Source organism: Diabrotica undecimpunctata, chromosome 2 (assembly GCF_040954645.1).
Source record: "Diabrotica undecimpunctata isolate CICGRU chromosome 2, icDiaUnde3, whole genome shotgun sequence".
Taxonomy (NCBI): Eukaryota; Metazoa; Arthropoda; class Insecta; order Coleoptera; family Chrysomelidae; genus Diabrotica; species Diabrotica undecimpunctata.
In genome coordinates, this window is record NC_092804.1 from 41,944,880 (window position 1) to 41,963,044 (window position 18,165).

The 18,165-nt window shown below is 32.2% G+C and overlaps 1 protein-coding gene across 3 annotated transcripts in view; it reads left to right on the plus strand.

Moving 5' to 3' along the window:
• The window catches only part of LOC140434454 (non-lysosomal glucosylceramidase), a 39,186-nt gene extending 21,762 nt beyond the window's left edge, over nt 1-17,424 (plus strand). For all 3 annotated transcript variants that reach the window (XM_072522719.1, XM_072522718.1, XM_072522720.1), the window contains exons 8-14: nt 2,977-3,244; nt 7,396-7,524; nt 10,175-10,419; nt 13,561-13,831; nt 14,376-14,625; nt 16,839-17,027; nt 17,142-17,424. In XM_072522719.1, the coding sequence (XP_072378820.1) occupies nt 2,977-3,244; nt 7,396-7,524; nt 10,175-10,419; nt 13,561-13,831; nt 14,376-14,625; nt 16,839-17,027; nt 17,142-17,327 (1,538 nt within the window). In that variant the 3' untranslated portion in view covers nt 17,328-17,424. The remainder of the gene's footprint in view (nt 1-2,976; nt 3,245-7,395; nt 7,525-10,174; nt 10,420-13,560; nt 13,832-14,375; nt 14,626-16,838; nt 17,028-17,141) is intronic.
• The last annotated feature ends 741 nt before the right edge of the window (nt 17,425-18,165 follow it).

Below are 18,165 nucleotides of genomic sequence, written 5' to 3' on the forward strand. Positions count from 1 at the left end.
AGGTATATTTATGTGTAACACTGATAACATCTTTAGCTCAAATAAATCAACTGTTTCTTCGAAGGTTAATATTTGTTTTTCGGAATCGAATAATTCTTTAATTGGTTGCATTAGGGTTTCTAAAGACACTGTTGATGTTTTTGTTTTTATTCTTTTTTGTTTCTGGGTTAGCTTTGGAAATACATTCTCATAGGCTGATGTCTCAATGGGGGGGTGTTATTGCTTCAGATATAGTTTGGAGGATGATTTTGAAGTATTTTCCTCGTTGGATATACTAAATTCTTGTGGTGCTGGACAGTCTTTTTTTTTTCATTAAGAGAACTAGAATTATTGTGTAGACTGGTAGATGAAGACTGTTTAGTAATGCTTGTGTGGGATGATATGGTTGGTGAAGTGGATAGATTTGTTTTAGATAGTACTGATATTGCATTAACTGTAGTCGATGTATCGTGGGTTGTAGATGATGTTTTCGAAGATGACGTTGAGGTAGTTGATATATTTGTCGAGGTATTCGTTGTTGAAGGTGTCATAGCAGTCGTTGTTGCTGAAGAAACTGTAGTAGATTCATTTCTGTTTGAAAATGTAGTAGTTGAGACAGCTGTATCTGAGTTATTTACAGTTACTGAGCAACTACTTGAAATGTGGTCGTGTTGTTTGCAATGGAAACATACATTGTGTAGCGTTAAAAAGATTCGATTGTTAATGTCATCATACGTTATAACAATGGAATCGGAAATTGGGATTGTAGATGGGGATATGTAAATATGTCGACGGAAACTAAGTACATGTTTATATTCCGGATTGGTGGTTCCTATTCGCAAAAATGACATTGATGAAGTTAGTTTTACCCCTAAAGATAAAAGTTCTTTCTCTATTATCTTATGCGGGATAGTGGGAGATACATTGAATATTAAGAGTCTTTCACTTGGAGTAATAATTAGTCTGCGGACTTGAATTTGTATATTTTTTACAGTGATGAAACCTCCATTGTTTGAAAAAAATTCATCTACGATTTGTTTGCTTGAGAAATAAATACAGATCGATTGTTGGTGATTAATGAAAAAACGGGGGTGGCAGTCCAGTGGGACTGCCGGTGGAAGTTACACTTCTATACACGCATTCGCCGTTACAAATTTATTTGGGAGTCAATCTGCACAATCATTACATATGTAATTATATAGGTAAGACATAGCAGAAAGAGAAACAGAATTAATAACAACTTACTAACAATGAAGGATTAAATCAATATTTTGAAAATGTATATTTTTATTTTCATATATGTATGAAAGGAGTTGAATGCAAAAATTTTTTTACACATACTCTGCAGTAAAATTCATTGTTTATTTTGTTATTAATATAATATATTAATATAATAATACAATACAAATTAAACTGCAATATTCATAAGTATTTAAAAATGACAATAATATACATAAAAAAATACACTACAATACAGTGCAACATAATTCCATATAATAATACAATACAAATTAAAATTCAATATCCATAAGTATTTAAAAATGACAATAATGTAATAATAATAATAAAAAAGTCCTCCCCGACTGGGAATCGAACCCCGGTCTCCCGCGTGACAGGCGGGGATACCGACTACTATACTACCGAGGACATGACACAAAGATATTTCAAAATTGACAGTTCTGGATCATACAGTGATTTATTGAGATTATTATTTTGAAATACAAAAGACTAATATAATTATGAACATTTAATAAAAAATACAAAACATATCACATAAATAATAATATTAATAAATATTTTATTTAATGTATAATATTATAGGTATATATATCTTTATATAATATATATAATATTAAATTATATATACAAAAGGAACATTTTTATATTCGAGAGAGGAAGAGAGAGAAAATATAATTATCTTCTGTCTCTCTCTTACTCATTATCTTACATATGTAATGGTTTCACAGATTCACTCCCATACAAATTTCCAACGTGGAGCGCGCGTATAGAAGTATCACTTCAAAAAGAATATGTTTTGGACTAACTAGAGTGCCTATAGCTAACCAGTATTCTTCTAATTTGACATTGAGAGCATTAAAAACTATTGCTTGTATTTTGGATGGATAGATAGGTTCTTGTTTACTGGTTGCAGCTGAGTAAGATAAAGGTGGTTGTGAAGTAGATTGGGATAATTCATAGTTATTCTCAGTAACATCAAATTCCATTTTTAATTACCATTTGATTATCCTAAATACGGACCTGTTCCGCCTCAGGTATTGGTAATTACCGTTGATGAGAAAAACTGGTATCGATAAATGACTGGTATAATTTATGTACTGTGTTTATAAGATACTGTGATCACGGATTACTTTATTAATAATAAAATGTATACTCACAGATCTTATTTTTTCGATTCACAATGAACTAACCTTATAACACTGTATGATGGTGTAGTGTAAGAATTTTACGACTGTTATTACTATGTAAATTTCACATATTGTCATGATCGATCAAAAATCATCTATGCTTATTCGATATCGGCGCCGGACTCCAATAATGCTAAATGATACATTTAAAAAGTATATTCTAGATAAAACATTTTCGCGTGATACATTAATAATTCTTCCCTCCTACCATTGCGAACTTTATCAAATAAAATTCTTTGATTATATATAAAGGCAACTACATAGCCTAAGGTAGTGTGACTTTGTAAATAAAATTTTGTGTTGATATTTTTTTTTTAATTTGTTATGCCAAAACGCTAGTTACTTTCTGGATGACCTAAGTACTTTATTACATAACCAAAAAAGACACTTTCAACACGTCTGTTACGGAATATAACAATCTGCATACTGGAAAAACAGAGCAGCTGTAGATTATATCTTGAAAGTTTTACTTTAAATTTCATATACCTAGATACATTTCGGATGTCTAACGGTGATTTATTACTCTGCGTTTTTTTTGCAAACTTTAGTTTTATTTATTATTTTCTTTTAGCTTCAGGCAACGTTTACAACGAGATGGGGTGTGGAATCGCAGCAAAAATGCGAGTACCTGCTAATCAAACCAAAGAAGTTGATATGAGTCTAGTTTGGGACATGCCTACAATTAGCTTTCCTAACCATAAAAAAACCTACGACAAGTTTTATACTAAACAGTTTGGAAAAGAAAATGCAATTCTCAAAATTGTTGATCATGCGCTTAATAATTATACTATTTGGGAAGACAGTATATATAATTGGCAGAGAGATGTTTTAGAGGACAGGTAATTTATTAGTTTATTTTTGCAATTAAAAATGCGTTCAAGTATTAAGTAGTTAATAAATGAATTATAATAAAACTATTGGTACAAGTGATAGCTATCTAACTTTCACACCACTATTTTTGTTTCTACCTTATTTCTTTGATTTGATCATATATTTGCCTTATAGAGCTTATTTGATTACTAGTCCCAACAACTAAATGTTCGGACACATAAAAATTTATTGAAAACTTTTCACAAACTAAATTATTAAATTGCAGCACCACAATAACAAATTATTCAAGTCTATCAATTGTTGGTGAATAAATGTACAAAATAATAAAATATTGCAAAATATCGTGAGAAATATATAAACGGGCATGCATCTTTACAGCTGCCGCCATTTTTTCCAAAACACTTCAATTTTAGTTCTAATAAACGGTTTTATTCAGTCGTGAATGTTGTATTACATCTTGGATTTTACTCATCATCTAAATGATTTTTTGATTAACTCCATACTCATATTGAATTTACAATAGAAACAGAACGGAATCGATTCATAAATTTTCTAGATTTAAAAATTATCAGACTTGAAAACAAACATTAGTTCTCCTTATTTCATAAACCTACCCATACTGACACCACTATACACAATTCATCGTCCCATCCTGCACAACATAAATTGGCAGCCTACCATAGCATGTTACATAGATTAACAGAAATTCCCTTGTCAATAAATAACTTCGAGATAGAATTGAATGTAATTGAGGAAATAGCAGTAAACAATAAACAATTTTAAACCAAAAACATGCTTAAGAAAGCCCTGAAATTAGTCTTTCTACCATCAGAGAAAAAAACCCAGTACCTTCTGCTCGATTACGTATACAGGCAAGATGTCAACAAAAATAGCCAAACACATAAAAAATAAAAGACCAGCTTTCAGAGCATGTAACAACTTACGCAAATATATTAAGAATAACAAGAGTCAAAAGAAAAAGCCCTTAAACAGTGGTGTCTGTCAAATGTATGTAAAAACTTACCTTAGTCAAAGTGGTACAGGGGAAACGTACAGCAGAACACAAAGGGGTTTCAATAATAGAAAAACAGATTCTACTTACGCACTTTACCTTGTAGATCATAATCATTATTTTAATGGCCAATTTCAAATTCTCCATATTCAAATAAAAGCCTTAAGCTTACAATTATGTATTGCCTTAAGTATTAGAATCTATGGAAATTAATAAATTAAAAAATATAGATATAATTCTGATTCTTATACAAATATAATACTGACAGAATGACATAATAATACAATATAACCGACATATTAACACTAAGATGAAGTTAAGAATTTATAATGTCAGTGTAAGACCAATAATGACATATGCATCAGAAACAAGACCCGACATAGCCAAAAGACTACTGGAAACGCAGAGATGAGAGTAGTGGAAGAATTACAGGAAATATGGTAAGAGATTTATTGATTTTGTTGGTTATTGATTTTGTTGGCAAAATCAATAAACTAACAACTTTATCAGATGAACAACAAGGATTCAGATCCAGAAGATCCTGCGTAGACGCCGTATTTGTACTAAGACAAATCACAGAAAAAGCCATAGAGTACAATAAACCAGCATATCTATGTTTTATAGACCTGACAAAGGCTTTCGATCGCATCCAAGTCGAAGACGTCTTACATCTACTATATAAAAGAAACATACCAATCAATAGTATACAAACCATCGGAAACATCTACTTATATAATCGAATACAGGCAAAGATAAATGGAAAACTAACACAGTGTATACCGGTACAAAGCGGAGTCAGACTCGGTGACTCGTTAAGCCCACTTTAATATAATAATGGATGCAATAATGCAAGCAGTACGTAAAGGTTATAGTTACAGAATGAGGAAGAAAGAAATCAAAATGTTATGCAGACGACGCCGCATTAATCGCCGAGACAGAAGACGAGCTCCAAAGATTAATACATATCTCCAATACAACAGCCAAGAAATACAATATGATAATATCAGTAGAAAAAACCAAATGTATGACAACATCTAAATATCCACTACTCTTAATGACACAATCTGGAAGAATAAACACCTAAGACAAGACACAAAAAAACAAGAATCTATAAAGTAGCAATTAGACATATATTAACATACACGGCGGAGACAAGACCTGACACATCTAAAGTACATTCGTTTACCAAATTCTCATCTATAAAAATGAATACGTGTTGATATTCGCCGTCTCATTCGTCAAGAGGCTATTAAACATAATTTATTACCTTAAGCCAGACAGATTCTCATGTTACAGATCCAAACTTGCCAGCATTTTAAAATCAAATTGTATCATGTTGTGTTATATTTATGTTATAGTTATTGTTAAGTTATTTACTTGTCGTGTTATTTTTTAGAGTTTAATTGAATTGTGATATAATGATTAAATTTCAAGAAATTCTTACACTAACAGTTTCAAAAGTAAATATTTTTAAAAATCATATGATACACATCAGTACGACCCTGTTTGGCTTTCACGTGCTTCTATTGACAATTGGGAATTTGTAAAATGAATAGGGTTTAAAATGAGACTACTGCTAGAAACAACTGAGATGAAAATACTCCAACGAATATCAGGGAAAAGTCTGTTGAATAGGGAGAAAAGCTAAAACATAAGAGGAGCATGCAGTATAGAAGACATAAATGAATGAGTGACAAAACGGAAACAGGAGTGGAATGAACACATTAGTAGAATGGCAGAGGATAGGATAGTACGAATAGCACGAGATAAGTCACCAAATGGACGAAGAAGTATTGACAGACGAAGAAACATACGGTGCGATAATTCAAACAATTTAGGAGGCTAATATTGAAGAAGAAACAGGCTTTATTAAAGCCTACATACAAGAAGGAAGAAGAAGAAGACGTTGAGAGATCGAAAGAAGAGTGAAGACATTAGAAGAAATTACAGTGAAAAAAAGAAAATAAAATGAACTTCCATTGAGTAACGGTCGAATACATAACTTTTCGTTGGTATTTTTTCAATATTTTACAGGATTCCGATTTTATATTTTTTCCTATATATTTTTTAATCTGTGTGCAGGTTTTACTTCGTTTTCTTCTTTGTTTTTCTATTTGTACTTCTCTTCTGTACTTCTTTCTATGTTTTCGTTTATTTTTACTTTGTGCTAGGTATCCTTTACGTCCTCATATATTTCTGTAATGTCACTTAATCCAAATTCCTGTAATTTTTGGTCCAGACTCCTTTCACATTGACCTATTATAGATTTTTGTTGTACTAAATTTATATTAAACTTAGTTTCATCTTCCTTGCCTCTTCTTTCTTATTTTCGGCTTTAGTTTTCAACGTGTACGGGAGGTACTTATTTTGCAATAGCGAGTATGTAGCCAGTGCCGCATTCGACTTCTCTTTTCATGTGTAACGAATATGCCACATTGGAGTATCCTTTATTTTGAGGCTACCATGTTTCCGGACAATTATGTACTCTATAATGTATTTTTTACTATTTATGGCTGTCTCTAGATATGTTTATTTATGTATGTCCTCATGCATGAAAAAGCTGTTTATTATTCTCAGATTGTTTAATTCATATATCTCAATTAACCTTTCTTTTAGATGAAAATTTATCATACAGATAAGATCTGGTCTGGTCGGTCGTGTATTTATTTACACCTGAAACTAGATTGATCGTCTCCCAATGTAGTATTAGGAATATAATTCATTCATCCAACATCTAGCAGTGAAATCATTCTATAGTTCGAACAATCCACAGCGTCGTTTTTTTTTGTGAAGATTATTGTTGTAGTGTTCTATTTTTCTGGAATTTCTTCTTCAATCCCGAGATCTGTTATTAAGTTGTGCATTTTCTCTGCCAGAATATAACCACCTGCTTTCACAATGTTAATATTACATTTGAACACAATTTGGATCTCTATGGTATAAGTTCTTATATAATTTTATTGACATGTTTTAAATGGTTGACATAAAGTGGTTTTTTGGTTTTGATTCGTTTATAATTCCATTATTTTTTCTGTTTTACGTATAATAAGAGTCTTTTACAATCATCAATCAAGCTGATTAAAACGACCATACTAATTACACAGAATTACACCCCATAAAGTGGATAATTTATTTTTTTGCTTTTAGTAAACTTCCTGATTGGTATAAAGGAGCTCTATTCAATGAAACATATTTCGTAAGTGATGGTGGAAGTTTGTGGTTATGTCTAAACGAAGAGGAAAAGAAACGATTGGCAAGCAATGATAATGATCCAAGGTAAGTACATATATTTAATTTTAAAAACATTGTTTTTTCGGAATAAAAGGTATCTGTCAATTTCTAAAATTTTGAAAATTGGCTATTCTGAAATTTATTCCCAGACCTATGTTTTTGGTTTCACTTTATAATTTTTCGAGCTTCACTTTGAGATCTTTTTTCTATTTATCTGTTTATACAATTGAGTTCGTGGTTCTTTACCCGTGCGTCATCATGTAAAACATACCTACGAAATAAGTCGGAAATTTACTCCACGCAACAGCAAGTGAGAGAAAGTGGCTATTCCCCATTCCTTTTTTCTTATTCAAAGTACTCGATTAAATTTAAAACGGGTTCGTGTGCTTGAAAGGTAAGAGTTTTCCAGTCATAATCTAAAAAAATTAATAAAATATTTTCTTTTTATCATTTCTTTTACTTTTGCGGTGTGTGGAAGAGGTTAACTTTGTATATAAATTAATGGCAAAATAAAATACACTTACCATAAAATTTCAAACTCCAATATAAAATTATTTGTGCACAGCCACAAGTAAACAAACCAGGAACGTCACAATTTGTACTTAAACCTGAAAATGTCTTTTTTGTACCTATCTCTTTTCGATGTACTGAGTCTAAGCGTCCATAAAATAATATGTGTATTTACTTAATAACAGGCGGTAGCTGGTTTGTCTTTAGTTTCATGCGTGGAAGACAATGTTCCTATACTCAGATGAAAAAAAAAAAACGTAACGGAGAAAATTTTCTTTTCAGTCTTTTTTGCATCTGAGTGTAGATAAAAAGTATGTGTTTTATCTCGCCAGGTATTATGACGGACGGGTAAAGAACTATGGACTCACCTATAGCTATCAGCACTATACAGGGGTCATCCAGAAAGTAAAGAGCGATTGCAAATCGCGCGCGGCGCCGCTCCCCCTCCGCTACGTATTCGTGCGCGTCAGTCACCTGTATTTGTCGGATCGGTGTGAACCAAGTCTCGTTACTATGTGAACACGCGTCTTTGGTCTATAAAATTTAGAAATGGCGGCGCCTATTGAAAATCCCGCCAAATGTTAATTACGCAGTGTGATTCGGTTTTTAAATGAAAGGGTTTAATTCACGTAGAGTTTATATCTGAGAGTGAAACAATAAATTCAGAAGCCTATTACGAAACCCTTTAAAGACTAAAACGTGCAATACAGAATTAACGACGTGGCATGTTGTCGACGAAGTTGTTTCTGAGACATGACAATGCATCGACAAGAACTCAACAAGAACTTCAACGTCTATAATGGGAAATTTTCGAGCACCCTGCCTTCAGCCCCGACCAAGCGCCTTCCGATTATCATCTGTTCTCGAAACTTGAGTGGAAAGGAGTTTGGAAACGATGAAGAGCTCAAAGATAAAGTGATATCGTGGCTCAGGCGTTTGGCGTTAAAGGACTACAACACTGACGTCGAAAAACTGATTCCACGATACAATAAATGCGTTGACAATCAAGGCAACTAAATTTAAGAATAGCGTAAATTCCTGTGACTTTGTAAATAAGATTTTGTCTTAATATCTTTTGTTTTTAATTTTTTATGTCAAAACGTTCTTTACTTTCTGGTCTACACGACAACTCCAAGACTATTTGTATGAGCTTGAAAACTGGCTAAAACAATGGAAAATAAAAATAAATGAAAACAAGTCAACCTACGTAACTTTCACTTTACGACGAGAAACACCACCACCAATATATATCAACAATGAGGAAATACCCAGGACTAAAACAACCAAATACCTAGGGCTACACCTGGACCAAACCCTGTGTTGGAAAGAACACATCACCAAAAAAAGAAAACAAATACAAAGACAAAATGAAATCAATTGGTTAATTGGAAAAAACTCCAAGCTGTCAATAAATAATAAAATTCTAATTTATGAAACAGTTATCAAACCAATATGGACATGTGGCATAGAGCTGTAGTAGTAAATCTAATATTGCTATTATGGAAAGATGCCAATCAAAAATCTTAAGAGCAATTGTTGATGCACCCTGGTACGTAACCAACCAAAGAATCTGAGGATCTCAATATCTCAAGAGTGAAAGAAGTATACCAGCAAAATAAATTACAATACATTCAAAAAGTGAACACACACTCCAATCCCTTAATTTCCGCAATACCTCAACATCGAGTTATCAGAAGACTAAAGCGACGTTGGCCAACAGACCAGTAACATGGACCCGTAATTCTCTCACTGGAGGGGACCACATCACGCCAGAACCAAGGGACAGGACCTAAACTCATCACATTAACTTATAGAATACATTGTTTTATTCTGATTGTTAATTTATTAGTTATAATAAAAAAAACTTTCTGGTTGACCTAATATATTTAGCATATCACAGTTGACTATTCATTTCTTACATTTCTTATATAATTTTAGTATTTTTGATTAGGCCATCGTGATTAAAAAATACTATTTGTACTCTGTAGAGGTTATTAGAAATGTTTATTCTAACATGTTACAAATTTTAGTATAGAATATTAGGGTGAAAAATATTTCATTTGACAGATGCGCCTTTTCACTTAACATTAGGAAATAAACACGATAGTATCAGTATTTTATTTGTAACCAGAATAAAATTTTCATTAGGTATCTGTTGAATCCAGACACATTATTTTGGTTTTAGGAATGCATATGGCCATTTTGCGTATTTAGAAGGCCAGGAATATATAATGTACAATTCGTATGATGTCCACTTCTACGCATCGCACGCTTTACATAAAAATTGGCCAATGCTCCAGAAATGCTTGCAGTACGATTTAAGAGATTTCATCTCCTTGGAAATTAATGATCCCCTTAAAGTCCTATATGATGGACATATAGTGGAAAGGAAGTATCCGAATAGTGTTCCTCATGATGCGGGAAGTCCCGGTAAGTTTATCTTAGATTATATGAATTCGTACTTCTTTCCGCAAACATTAACAATGTTTTCCATCTCATTCCTGTGTCCAATGTACACAAATTATGTATAATTGTAGCGAATCAAAATATTTACAGTTGTTCTAACTGTATTAGAAGTGTATAAGAATACATAAGAATATTTCAACAGCACACAGGATGATAGGAATATATAAAATAGCTAAATATCAAAATGAAGCAAACGGTTTTAATCAAGTTCGATGTATCACAGACAAAAATGATAATACATCGAAAAGGAACAAGTTGAGTGACACGTATGTTTAATGGAATTATGAACGATAAGGCCGTCTTATCCATCTTCGTTGAGTAATGATGAGAATACCTATATTATTATTATATTACAACGCCAGACAGTCGATGAGATTACATCAAAAACATTAGGTGTTTAAATCTAAAGTATGCAAGCATCAGTACATGTACCTAATAGGTTGAGGATAAAATATCTAATGATAAGGCCCTTTATGTTATAAATTAATATTTGGTACCTGAATTTGTCTGTATACTGAATGGGATATAGAACCTGCTGAATGAAAGAAGAATTATATTGTAATGAGAGGCTAATGTGTGATGTATCTTCGAATATTGTGTTTAAAAATTGTGTAATGATTATTGAGGTGGAATGGCATAAAGAAAAAAATATTTGGATTGTAAGTAGGCAACCATCAATACCAATACCTCTAATATTCTGGATAAATAGAATTAATTAGGAATAAGGCCCTGTATATGTGTAATCAACATTTTTGGAACCTGAGAATTATATGGTAGGTATGTGCAGTTGACGCAGTTGGAACTTCTTTGTGTTTTATTTATTATTTTCAGGTCTTCGTAAATATATATACAAAGGCATATACAAAGTTTATCATCGCGTTAGTATTGAGTAGTCTATTTTTCATTGAAAGCAATTTAAACGCAGTCAAATATCTCCAATTATTGCAAAATCAAATTATTCCTGCACTTCAACGAAATTTGGTCTCAACAAGACGGCTGTCCTGCACATAATGCAAAAGTCGTTAGAGACTATTTATCGTTAATTTTTGCTGAACGTGTCATTAGTACAGACGGTACAATAAAATGGCCCCCTCGGTCAACTGAGTTAGCTCCTCTAGACTTTTATTTTTGGGGGATGCTAAAAACAAAATTGTACAGGCATGAGTTCGAGCGAGCCACCAACTTGGAGGAACTAAAGGAAAAGATAATTCAACTTAGCCAAAACATATCGGCAGATGAACTCAACGCCATGAGGAATGCTTTGTATAATAGATTTGGTTACTGTTTGTTACAACTTGGTGGTCTGTTTGAACATTTAATTATCTAAGAATTTGTTTTAGAATTTCTAATTGTTTGGAGTTATTTTTAATTTAAACAGTAGTGTTGGAATTATTTTTTATATTATTTAAACTAATTTTATCTTTTTTTGTTTCATTTTTATAGATCTAATTCTTATTTTCACAGTTATTACCTCCAAAAAATCTAAACGAAAATTTAGTTTCAAAGATATTATTTGGAAAATACCAAATAATATCTTGTTTTTAATTAAAAGACGTAATTTTTCGTCCAGTTTAAATTTAATACAATTCACATAATCCCTCATAATGCTTTATTAATACTGACCTACTGACTATGTGTTTATTTATTATGCTTTATGAAAGAACAACTTACTACCTTGATTACGCATGACATATCACAGAACTAGTTCTGTTCTGTAGAGATGAGCGTTGAATCACCGAACTGTTTTATTCAACCGTTTATTTGTCGTTAACGAATCTACGTTTTCTCACTGTGAAGCCAACTAGTTCTGAAGCTGAAATTTTTTATGGTAATTCGTTAAAGGATTTATTTATTGTAAATATTCAATTAAGAAGTCTTTTTCTTAGTTAAAATCATTTACCTAGTACAAGCGTAATAATTGTATTTTCAAAAAATGCACATTTGTAGAAGATGCAGCTTTTATGCTCGACTTTCTGAATTTTGCAATGATCGATTATTTTTAATTTGAAATATTAACACATGGGAACCTCCGATTCACGTTTTATATTATTCAGCAAACTAAATTTTTATTGGGAGTTGGTGTTTTGTCTAACGTAAATGTGAATTTATGCTGTGAGTACTAAATATTTACTTTATTAACTAATCGTGTGTTTAACATGTCTGCGCGTAAAGATGTTAGTATTTTGTGGCATCACTTTGAGAAAGACATTAACAGTGAGAAGGCTGTATGCAAATTTTGCAAAGAAAAACTTAGTTATAAATCAACTACAGCAAATTTGAAAAGCCGTTGAAAGTATTTCAGTATATTTTTCTTTGATTCAAGGAAGCATGTTTGTTTATGTACTCGCTTAAATATTTTAATTAGTTTTTCAACCTGTTACTTGTTTACGAAAAGCAGTTCAGTTTCATTAACGATAAAAACGTCAACGACTCACCTCTACTGTTTTTCTCGTTACTACAGTCAGAGAACTACGTTGCCAAATAATTTTGTAAGAAGGTTTTTTATTGTGGTTTGATATTGCAATTTATTATTTTTATTGCGAATAAGGCACAGTGTGACTTTAAAGTAAGCTTATTTTGATGTTTAGATTTCCAATTCGGAAATCGTACTTAAAGTACGAAACATTAATAAATTTTATTTACATAAAACGATTTCCGAAGTGGAAATCAAAATGTTAAATTAAACTTATTGTAAAGGAAAATTGTGACAAATTTAAAATAAAAAAACAGTAAGCTGCCATTTAAATCAATTCGTTTAACAATAGAACGTTGTTAAAATGCTAAAAAGACAACAGGTCAAATAAAACCAATAAGTTTGGCAACGTTGAACTTCTCCTCTTTTCTTAGTTCCACTAATGCTATTTCGACGATATAATGGGCGTACCTAATATACTTCTCTCTTTTTAAATAGGTGTTTCTCACTCCATCTCACGTAAGATACATACCAACCATAAACTTTTACCTACACTGTATACAAAGGCCTACACAAAGTTTATCATCGCGTTAGTATTGAGTAGTCCATTTTATGATACAACAACTAACACGTTCACCCAAAAAAAGTTTGTGTTATTTTATTTCCTTTCTTAAAAAACTTTTTTATTTTAGGTGAAGAACCCTTAACCCTTATCAACGCTTATCCAGTCCATGATGTTAGTTCTTGGAGAGATCTGAATTCCAAATTTATTCTGCAAACGTTTAGAGACGCATACGGTTCTTCTCCGGACAAACCGGACTTACAATATTTGGAAGACATGTACTCTGCGTGTTATAATATTATTCAAAAATGTATTAAGCACGAAATAAACGCAGATGGTCTGATTGAAAACGGTGGTGTACCGGACCAAACGTATGACTCTTGGACGATGTCAGGTGTCAGGTAACAGCAGTTTAGTTTGTATTGTTCTTTAAACCTTGTTTGAATATAGTAGGTAGATACCGAAAAGCCTCTCTGGGTGGTCTTTTTCGCCTGTATCCTGTACTTCTGAATATTAGACTTACGTTAAACGTTTTCCTTCGACCTTCTTGTAACTGTAGTACAATTCTAATTATAATAATGAGATCTAAAGGATTTTTGGCAACACTAGATAATCCATAAATTTTAAGAAAATCAAGAATAAGCTGAAAAATAAGCAGCACAATATAAATTCTCCACTTTTAAGTTAGGGTAAATGAATGTTATAAAAAAAAGTAAATATTGTAACAGTACATGAGAAATAACATAATACGACAGATTACATTTTTTCAGGAACAAATTATTAAGCGTCTTCTAGTACAATCATGTAATATCAATTCCATCGTTTGAAATCACAATTTCAAAGTTACCTAAATTATTTGTTTACTAGTGTATTATTGCCTTACTTCCTATTGACAAATATGTATTCAATTTTCACTCCTAAATGATATAAAAATTTATATTTTAGTGCCTATTGTGGCGGTTTATGGCTGTGTGCTCTCAAAGGAATGTCTGTAATGGCTACTCAACTTGGAAAAGAAAAAGACGCACTATCATTTCAAAGTATATTAAATAAAGCCAAACCAGCTTTCGAAAAAAAATTATGGAATGGAAAATATTACAATTTTGATTGTTCCGAAAGTCAATCGAAGTCGGTAATGGCAGATCAGCTTTGTGGCCATTGGTATTTAGGTTGTTCTGGATTGAAAACATATGATGTAAGTAAAAATGGCCTATTTTATCTTGCGAACACCTCATTTCTCTGGGCGTACGGAATACGGAACAAACTCAGATACCCTACTGGTTATTTGCCACAAGTGAATCTCATCTGTCTTCATTCTTCCATTATTTTAATGTGTTCATTCTACTCTTTTATCTTTCTAATACTCACTCATTGATATCTGCGACCTTGCATATGCCTCCTGTGCCCTGGTTTTTTTTATCTGTTTACGGGTGTATTTCCAGATATTTTACGAAGTATATTCATTTCTGTTGTTTCCAGTAGCTTTTTGGTTTTCGATCTTTCTTCCCTAGTTACTGCGTTAGTCTTGGAGATTCTTGACTTTTTCGAAATATTTATAGTTACACAATGTTAAAACTTTCTGCCGTTCTTACTGCTTGATCTCTTGGTCCGGATCTAATTCTGTGTTGATGTAAGCTCCCAGATATTTATATTTTGTCACTCTCTCTATTTGCTGCCCATCAAGAGTTAGTTGTTCATTATTTATTGCACTCCTTGATACTATCATAAATTTGGTCTTATCTGTGTTGATGTCAAGTCCTATTTGAATGCATTCACTATTTATTGCATCTAGTAAAGTTTGTAGTTCTTCTATACTCTCAGCCATAATTACCGTGTCATCTGCAAATCTCATGGTGTTTATGATTTCTCCACCAATTCTTATTCCCTCTTTTCTTTCCCATAAGGCTTTTCTGAATATGACCTGTGAAAATTGAAAAGCGTCGGAGACAAGACGCATCCTTGCCTAACCCCTCTCGCAATCGGTATATTATTAGTTTCTATATCGTTCACCTTTACTACTGCTTTCTGGTCCCAGTATATAGCCTTAATAAACTCAATGTCTTTTTTGTCTAAATTGACACATTTCTTATAAATTCGGTTTTGAACAATTTTCAAGAGAATCTTTAAAGGGTGGCACATTAGGCTTATCAATCTATAGTCATTACATGATTTGAGATTGTTGTTTTTTGGTAGAGGTAAAAATATCGATTTAAGCCATTCTTCCGGGATGTTGCCCTCTACATATATGTGGTTGAGAGTTCGGGTGAGTCTCTTTATATTACCGTCATCTGAGGCTTTTAACAGTTCAACTGGAATTTGATCAGGACCCGGTGCTTTTCCTTGTTTTGCATTCTGTAGGGCATTCTTTACTTCTGAGGGTAAAATTTGTAGGTATTGTTCTTCTTCACCTATATCTTGTTCATTTTCCCTCTCGTCATGGAACAGATGGATTATATATTGTTCCCATACTTCCTTTATTTTGCTCTCTTCAGTAAGTATTCCTCCATTATTATCTCTTGTTATGAGTGTTCTTCTTTGTCTGGTGTTGCCTGTAAGTTCTTTCATTTTTTTATGTAAGTTTGAGGTGTCATGTTTGTTGCTGAGTTAGCTCTTCCAATTCCTGGCATTCTTTGTTCATCCATTCCTCCTTATCCTTTCTGATTTCATATTTGATTTTATTCTTGATGGTTTTATATTTATTTTCATCTTTATTTTTGTATTTTCTTTTTTCAGTTATTAGCTCAACTATTTCCGGTGTCGTCCAGTCTTTTTTAGTGGTTTTCTCTTCTTCGTCTAAGATCTCCTTTCCCGCTTTTAGTATGACTTTTTTCATATCTGCCCATTCAACGCTTCCTTCAGTTAATTTATTTATCTCTGCGTTTAGTTGCTGTTGGCAGTTGACGTTTAAGGTTTTTGATCTGCGCTTGGATAGGTTTTTGCACTTTGTACTCCATTACGAAACCTTTTGTTAATCGTTATAAAATCTATTTGGTTTCTGATTATATTGTTGGTGTTATCTCTTGGAGAAGTCCACGTGTATAATCTTCGTAAGGGTAGGTCGTAGTATGTATAATACATATAATATAATAGTTTAAAACTTTTAAAAGGATATACTAACTGTAAACATATAATGTTCGTACAGATCACTATACATAGCTCAGCGACCAATATACTGGCATTCTAAGCCCTAACGCACGATTTCGATTCTCGGCACCAATAACATTTCAACATTTTGAGCCGTCACCGTGTTTCGGAAGGCACGTTAAGGTGTCGGTCCCCTTATTATAGTGTGCATCGACGGAAGTTACGAAATGATCTCACCGGCAAAAATATCAGACGACATTGTACGAGTTGTAACACATAGATTTGTAAAAATATCACTGTACCTAGTAATTTTCATTTTTTTAGGTTTTTCCAGAAGATAATGTTAAAACAGCTTTGAAAACTATATATAAGAACAATGTTCAACTCTTCTGTGATGGGAATATGGGTGCTGTCAATGGTACAATAGATGGAAAAGTAGATGAGTCTTCGGTGCAGAGTGTGGAAGTATGGACAGGTGTTACGTATGCTCTTGCTGCCACTATGATATTAGAGGTACATTAATTAAAAAACTGTGTGTAATCCCAAAAAACAATGTGTCGTTACAATAATTTATAATTAGTTTGTTATATATGATACTTGTTTTTCGTTACAAATGAATTTTTTTAGGGCATGGTTGAGGAAGGATTCAAGACAGCGGGAGGCATGTACAATTCCATGACTAAAAAGTTCGGGATGGCTTTCGACACCCCTGAAGCTCTATATGATAAAAAATATATTAGAGCCGTAGCGTATATGAGACCTTTAAGTATTTGGTCGATGCAAACGGCATGGGAGATGTTTAATAATCGTTAAATTATATGTTGATTTTAAATTAAAATTTATTTACATAACAAGTATTATGTACACATAACAAGTATTTAATCGTTAGAATAAAAAATCATAAATTTGTTGTTGCCTATTTTTAATGGTCCAGCACATATAATTTTTTTCCTCTGGTTATGCTTGATAATTCCATATTATAATTGGTGTACTATTAAGAAGTACAGTCATCATTTTTATTATTAGGTTTCCAGTTATTACTTAATTTACAGAGTTTTTAAAAATATTTTGTTCTCTGTTCATAGTTGTATGGTTCCGGGAATTATACCCGGTTCACAATTTGTTGATAGCTCACTACAAGTTTAACCCTAATTAGAAAACTGAAATACAGAGAGGATAAGTAATACGATATAATAGTAAAAACCAACCTAAAACTGACGGTTTAAGACGTTTTCGACTAACCCACCTTATATCTGAAGGAATACAATACCTTATAATCCTATTACGGGGGTATTTTGAATGGTTAGATATGAACGACCAGTGTCGTAGAGTATATGATTGAAACATTTATTTGAACTAAATAAATATATTTTTTTAAATTGTACTTATGTAAATTGTATTTTTTAATAAAACTTATTTATTTTATTCAAAAATAAAAAGTTTCTTGCCATTTGTAAAAGATACATTTATTTAATTAAGGAAAAAGGCGCCAAATGTCGCCTGGCAAAATTTCCAATGTGTTTTAAATGTATCCATTATTTTCGAATCCGGAGAAAACTAATAAATATTTTTGAAAAATTTAAACGCAGAATGAAAGATTACATTATTACTCAGGGCAGAAAGTCCCTGAAAACTTCTACAGTGTTTATTT